At 34.3% G+C, this 7,613-nt stretch overlaps 1 protein-coding gene across 3 annotated transcripts; it reads right to left on the bottom strand.

Moving 5' to 3' along the window:
• Positions 1 to 226: 226 nt before the first annotated feature.
• LOC120085724 (lys-63-specific deubiquitinase BRCC36-like) lies at positions 227 to 6,602 on the bottom strand. Of its 3 annotated transcripts, none has more exons than XM_039041886.1 (11): positions 6,253 to 6,602; positions 5,512 to 5,637; positions 4,525 to 4,612; positions 3,714 to 3,799; positions 3,424 to 3,639; positions 2,759 to 2,764; positions 1,622 to 1,806; positions 1,236 to 1,394; positions 1,046 to 1,126; positions 877 to 931; positions 227 to 672 (listed from the first exon to the last, which is right to left on the bottom strand). In XM_039041886.1, exons 1-11 carry the CDS (start codon positions 6,361 to 6,363, stop codon positions 469 to 471), a joined length of 1,317 nt encoding a protein of 438 aa, XP_038897814.1. In that variant the 5' UTR covers positions 6,364 to 6,602; the 3' UTR covers positions 227 to 468. The 3 variants fall into 3 exon arrangements, with proteins under 3 accessions (XP_038897814.1, XP_038897830.1, XP_038897822.1); XM_039041902.1 differs by having other exon boundaries at positions 4,525 to 4,610; positions 5,512 to 5,711; XM_039041894.1 differs by lacking the exon at positions 2,759 to 2,764 and having other exon boundaries at positions 6,253 to 6,601.
• Positions 6,603 to 7,613: the final 1,011 nt, after the last annotated feature.

Consider the following 7,613-nt stretch of genomic DNA (forward strand, 5'->3'; position numbering starts at 1 on the left):
TGACTTCACAAAATTTTGGTATATTAGCATAGACTGGGACAGATCTTAGAGCTTGCTAATGGGATGTTAACAGATTGAACCAGAAATGATAATTACAAAAAGAGAGACAAACTAATGCTCAATATTCTTTAACAAAATGAGAAACTGTATTAGAAATCACTGAATTTTTGCATTTGTGCTGAAAAATCATTTAGGTCATCAGAAGCATAAAGATTCGAGACTGCTGTTAATTTGCAACTTATCCAAACTGATATAGGTGGATTCAACAGCATTGCTACTCGATGAAAAGCCATTTTTAGACACTAGACAATATCTAACATCAAGACGAAATTTTGGTAGTTAATAATGAATGCCATTTGACCCCTCTTCTATACGTTTCTATCGTTTTTATGCACACAAAAAAAGACCTGAATGCTATAATACAGGCATTCGGGAATTCAGAGAACAAGTTATTGGCACAAGATATCATCACAACCCCTTTCTACTCCGGTTCATAGAGCTTCCTGCACTACGTGCACCAACAGATGCAGTTGAAGGATACAAATCCCTGAGTGTTGGCGAAGCACTTGCTCGAGATCCATGAGTAACTTGATGAGGTGATCCCGGGCCTGACTCATTTGCTTTTGCAGCCTCAATTTCCAGACTCCTGGCTTCCTCAGCCAGCAAAGCTAACTGTTTTAACAAAGAAGTCATCAACCGTCAAGATCATATTAGAACTATCTGATACTCTTTCGTCAATTAATCAAGTAACGATTTGAATTCATCAGAACAAAGAGATCAAAAAAATAATGCGCAGAAAATATCCCCTTCCAGTCCATGTCATAAAATCAGTGGGATCAGTCAGTGCCAATAGGAGTTTTGGGTATCAATTCATACCCGAATTTCATTCTCTTTTACACGGTCCTGAAGCGCACTTATGGCAGGACTAAGACTGCAAACAATGAAAGGGGAAATAAGAAAAATTCCAATCAAATGTGCATTCAAGGCACACAGAATAAAAACCAAAAATTAATGGTCGCTATAGAGGCCAGCATTTGTGCCTAACCAATATTCAATTAACTTGCACATTGAAGCCTGATATGTTGATGTGTGATGTATGAACGTCAGCGGATGCACTTTCCCATCCCTATGAAAAACAAAAATGATCACTAGAGTCAATAATAAAATAGATTACAGAACCATTTGTGAATTACGAAAATATGCTCCAGTAATTAACTAAGGAGATAACCATTTACTTCATATTATTCGAGATGGCTTGATTATAAGCTGATCTCTCCTCTTCAAACAGAACATGCTGTAAATCAGTGAAAGACATCAATGGTGAATCAAGCTTTATGAGCGAAGCAGTTGGCATAACATGAAGAGGAATCTCTTTCCTTGAGAATTCAGCAGCACTGGCAGCAAAAGAAAAAAAAATGATGATAATGAGTTACCCTTCAGGAAAGAAGAACAATATACCACAGACAACTGGTACATCTGACTCCCTATCAATCCAGCTACACACAAATTAAGCAAGAACTCATGGTTAGCACAGTTTGAACTCATAACAAGATTAAGTCATTCTTTATGTAACTCTATGACATTAGATGCTAACATCAAGATATCTGCACTTCATTCATACCTCATTTCAATATTTGAACGGTGCATTGCTTCTTGCATGCTTTCAGACAAGTCCATTGGATCAATATCAGTAATTCCGCTGTTTGTATTGTTAGTAAGATAGCTTCCACTGATTTTCTCTTTTCCTTGATAGTTGGTGTCAGCATTAGCAAAAAAATAACCCAACTCTGAAGATCGTCCAGTACCCTGTAGACAATTTCAAACCAGTCAATACACACCAATCATGGTGTAATGTTCAATGCACAGCACTTCCAAACTTTAACAAAATTGAACTCCCAGAACTGAATTCTTATATAAAATCCATGGAGCACTTCTTTAGATGTCTCCTTTGATGACAGACAGTAACCAAGTGACTTCAATCAACCAGTAGACAATTACTTCATTTCATAGAATAGAAATATTAAGCTAAAAAATATGTTACATTAAGATGGTGAAATCATCCCAGTTTTTTCATTGATGATAAATTGATAGGCTATTTGAAGTTCAAACCTTGAACCGATGATTTCCAGATACTACAAGGTGCATAATAATGGAACGCTTCTGTAATATCTTAAAGAAGTTCACTTTTATTCACAGAAATTGAGTAGGCTTACACAGTGTTTTAAAATGCCGAGGCGCAATAAGGCACCCAGGCGTGGGCTTTTTTTCTTGAGCCGCACTATATATAAAAAAATATAAAATATATATATATACCATATATATGTTTATTTGCACAACCAAAACATAGATGGATAAAAATGTGGCTTAAAGAAGAATATGTAAAAAAAAAATAAAAGATAGATAAGATTTAAATATTAGTAATTGTCATTCAACACCAAAGTTAAGTGAAACGATATAAAAACAATCACAAATACAATTCTAAAATCCTAAAGATCAAAATCATCTTCACTAAATAGGTCTTCATCCTCATTCTCTCCATCGTTCGATAGAAGTTCTGAATTTTTTTTTCTTTTGAAGAAACCACCGTGAATGAAGGATCAAAGAAGAAGAAGAAGAAGAAGGAAAAGAGAAGAGAAGTTCTGTTTTTTTTAAGAAACCGTGAATGGAGGAGGCAGAAGAAGAAGATTTGGTGAAGAAAGAAGAAGAGAAAGAGGAAGAAGAAGAGAAAGAGGAAGAAGAAGAGAAAGAAAAGACTTACTGAATCCTTGGAGACGGAACCGTGAAGAAGAAGCAACAAGCAAGCCGTCCAATAAGATTTGATTTTTTGTGTAGCCGTCATTCGTACATAGGTAGTATAATGATGTCAATTAGGTCTGTCTCTTATACACATCTAGATGTGTATAAGAGACAGGGCGTGTGCTCGGCCACGCCTTTTAAAACACTGGGCTTACATATATTATTTACAACAGTATATCATCAGTGATCCGAGAGAGTAAAACAAGTTTTAGCAAAACAAAGTTCCAAGATTTAGTTTCCTAATTGGCGTGAAACTGAATGGATAGAGATTGATAGAAGAGATTTGCATACTGAAGTGAATCGAAAGTCCAGGACCTGCAGCTTTACTCACCAGTCAGAGTAGAAGAATATGAGACTCAAAAGTGTTGTAAGTTATTATTTATCTGCATAAGGTTTTCAAATTTAAAGCAAGGCAGGACTCATCAAGTATCCAGTTAAAAAATTTTAAAATATCTCAAGAGTTGAACTGCTTCCCCATAAACAAACAATGCTATCTTCAACATCATATGAAACAGAAAATTGGCATTTCGGCAAAAACTTCTGCTCATCAATCAACTTTAGCTGGCTATATGAATCCAAACATCCAGATTTAGGCATCTTTGTAAAGAAAATATGTTGAACTTGTACCTTAAGAGCTCCAGCAACCACTGAATTACCAGTGTCTTGCTCAGGATTCTCTCCTGGTCCATAGCCCACATTTGCTGATAAATTTTCAGAGGAACTCAAAGAAGATTCGACATCAATCACCGAATTTCGATATACAGGAGATAAAGAAATAGGTCTTGAGAGGTGATTCTGCTTCCCATCAAAGGACTGGAAAGCAATAACTTGAATTCTCCCAACCTGGCATTTCCCAACTATGTATGTTTAGTAAACATGCCAAAGATAATTCCCTAAAGAAACACAACTATTCAAACCTTGTTGGCATCTTCACTAAAGCAGGAAAATATCAGCCCAATAAACCCAGAATCAAGAAGCTGATATGTCCCTTGAGTTCGCACATCTGCAAGTGAGATTTCCATGACTGGAAAGTTCTTTTCTTTGATAGAGAAGTTCAAAAAGAAAAAAAAAATACTATAATAATATCTTCTAATACATAAATCAAGGGAACTCCTTAGCCAAAATTGTAACAAAGAAATCATGTACAAGATTGGGGTGATGGACCCAAACTGACATGAAAGACCGATTATCTTCTCATATAATATAGAAATATCTGTCAACGAAATATTAAATTTCACAAGGAATATGAAGAGGAAAGAGAAACTGTACCGATGAAATTTCACCAGTGATGAAATTTTCAGGTCTACTTTTGTAACTATTATAATAAAATCATCAGAAAAAACAAGTTAAAAGAAAATTTTCAGCCTTCTATTCTAAGCACCCTAGCACCAAACGAAAGCCAAGTCTGAAGTTTTTTCCAAAAAAAGAAGAAGAAGAAGAAACACCTTTAATTGGACAATTGAAAAGGAAAAGGCTAGTAGCCTATAGAAGCCAAAGGAGACTTTCTCTCTTATCAGTTATCACCAATATAACATAATCACTCAAAGGATGAAACAATATGGTATTTTTAGGTGGAATGGAAACTTGGTCCCCAGCTGAAACCTAGGAAAGCAGCACAAGATGGACAACCAACTAATTGACATGCACAATCTTTTACATCATTGGTGTCATTACAGCTCACAAGTAAGATGGGTTACAATTAAACATCATAGACAAGTCAATACTAACCAACATGTGAAGGAAGCACTGTAATATGAGGATGTGAATGGTACCACCCAATAACTCTTGTTGTTCTCCCAGTCATTGCTGTCATTCTGTTCTATAAAATTAAGTATATAACAAAATTGAATAAAAGAAAAATAACTTCACATAGATTTAATCACAAGCGAAAAAACAAATAATCAAAATATTCCTTCAGAATTGAGCTTTTTTTTTTTTTTTTTTGGTCCTTTTTGTCTTGGAACAAGCAACTAACTTTCCATCCTCTCAGAAAGTACTTCAGAATTTGAATAGTTAAGCTACTTCACAAAGCCATACTGATATTAAACATCAGTTTCACCATTTTCTACTCTTGAAGGTAGAGAACATAATAAAATTCCCACCACTCAAAAATTTAACTAGGCCCCATACAGCAAACTCCTAGTACATTGCAAGCCCTTTTTTCTATTCCTCTTATACCCAATGAAATTATATATTAAACAAGGAAAATGGTTGTTAAATAGAACTTTTTCCTATCAAATTTTCATTTTGCTTGATCCCCAATAATTTAAATGCATACCATAAAAAACATTCTTCATCATAGAATAATTTTTATTTTTTATTTTTTTTTTAAAAAAAGGACACCTTTGTGGTCACTCAAAGGCCTAGACTCCGGAGGCCAAGTATTCAAGGAAGCAACCTCCTGGTAGGTGTTACTTAGAGATGGCAGGCATAAGCCAATGGGGCTGCTCCCTAGGGGGTTATGGTATAAATGAAATTGTAGAGTCAAATTATTGTAGCTCAATAGACAATGTATGAACGAATGTTTTAACATGAATTGAGTAAGGTCTTTTCATTTGTCAAGATTATTGACACGATAATAGATTTAAATGATAAACTACAAAAAGATGCACTGCAAAGGAATAAGGATGTAACAATATTAAGCATTAGTTGAGATAAATAGGACAATGTCTAGAAGAAGAAGAATTTCCCAAAGCTAAAAGGAGCAAAGGATATCTCAGCCTGGGCAGATGCAGCAGCCAATTGTTCAGGATGCGTCTCCACACGGTCCTTCCTTCTATCAGACCGTGTCTGAGGCGATGCTCCCCAAATTAGTGCAGTTACACTACCATTTTTTGAATGCTGCAAAATCTCATGGTCAGGAAGAACGCAGAACCGAAATAACAACTACCTTTAAAAAAGGAAAATATAGCACCCTGAAAGAAAAATCATAAAAATAGCTTAAAGCTTAGAGAATCCAACCATGAAAAATAAATTACTCGAACTCTAGAAAAGAAACTGTAGAATAAAACATCTATATTGTGCTAACGAATGACCCATAATTCAGATAGACCATCTAACAAGAGCTAGAACACGAGAGTTAGAACATTGTACTTAATGTAACAAATTAACACGCACTAATGCGACAAACAAACCAAGTCCATTTCTAACAGACATCATTTGAAGTCAAAAGACTCTAGAGAGAGTACCACAAATACCACTCTTCACTATGAACTTTACAAAATGGCTAAGGAATCGATTAACTACGCCAGAACAGCACAAAAACTTTACCTCTAACTCTAAAACAAAGAGAATCCAAACCACAAACAACCCAACATAAAACAACCAATCTAACTTTTATTTCAAATAAACATCCAGCAGAAGCAACAACCAAAGCAAGAAATAGACACCCAGTAACTCAAAATTAAAGCAAAACTCAAATAACCCTTGAAATAAGGGAAAATAAATTGCAGTGACCTCAATATCGCCAAGAAGAAGGCCCATGATTTCTTCAGTCTCGGTGGACAATGCATGAGTGAGACAAGTAAACCAGATATCTTCGGACATCTTCACGGCCGTCAGAGACATCTTTGGATCGCCGCTTTCTTTCTGAATTAAGAAACTTCGATTCTCTGTGTAGAGAATGAATGAAGGCAGAGAGAGAGAGAGAGAGATTCAAAGGATCTTCGAGCTTTAGTTTCAACTCTCAAGCGAAACTCACTGGCCGGTGTTTCGAAGGACCTTGAGCAGCGGATCGCAAGGCTGAGCGTCAATTTGGCACGAACGCGCGTACTCGTTGATATCAATTTGGTACGGTACGCGGGTGGGGTACTCGAACTGTTCGACTCGAGATTAATAAAGCTTTTATTAATAATTTAATATTTATTTGGTTTAATTTTTCCAACATCTTTAAAAAAAATTATTTTAAAAATATTCGAATGTTTGACAACCATTCAAAATAACTTTTGATCAAATGAGTTTATGAAATACTAGAATTCGTATAATATCTTAATTTACCAAAATACTCTTATTAATCCTCTATTTCACCCCACCATGGGTTGTCATCAGGTTCTATCGTTGTCTTACTCCAACAAGACAACAACCATTATTGGCAACCTACTCTGGGAATAACTAATTCTAATTTAATCAATAATTTTGGAAACAATTCTAGTGACCAACTCGGAGACCACCTCCAATGATCAATAATGATTGTCAACTTAACAATTACCACTCTCATTAATTAAAAATACGTCGATTATCTTCAACAACTAACTATAAAAACTGATTCTGATGACCAATTAGATTGATCATATGCTAAAAACACAAAAATAATGAAAAAAAAACTTGACCTGTGAATATATATATACACATTTTAGATTATTAACTCATAATGTTTAATTACCTTTCTTTATAGTAATTTGACATAGAATGTGTATATAAAACCAAACAAATTTGTATATAATAATATTTTTTTTATAAAATTGTTTTATAAAAAGTATTTAAATGAAAATTTTAGAAATTTATATTTTTTTAAGCCAATTCAAATGGGTGATTGTATCTTGTACTTCCAATTTTAAACTATTTAGTCATGAATCCTCTATACTTTTTAATTTGAATTAATTCAGCCATGAATTTTAATATCTAACCATTTAGTTTAGATATGTTAAATTTTGTAACAATTTTATTTCTTCTACAAAGAAATCCACCATAAATTTTATCTATGAATTACTTTACTTGTTTTGTTATCAACTTTTAAAAAATGTTTTCAAATCTCAAATTGTTGGAATGGCAATATCCATAGTTCCAAAATGACCAAGTCATCCTTATACCCACATTTG

This window comes from Benincasa hispida, chromosome 1 (assembly GCF_009727055.1).
Source record: "Benincasa hispida cultivar B227 chromosome 1, ASM972705v1, whole genome shotgun sequence".
NCBI classification, from domain to species: Eukaryota; Viridiplantae; Streptophyta; class Magnoliopsida; order Cucurbitales; family Cucurbitaceae; genus Benincasa; species Benincasa hispida.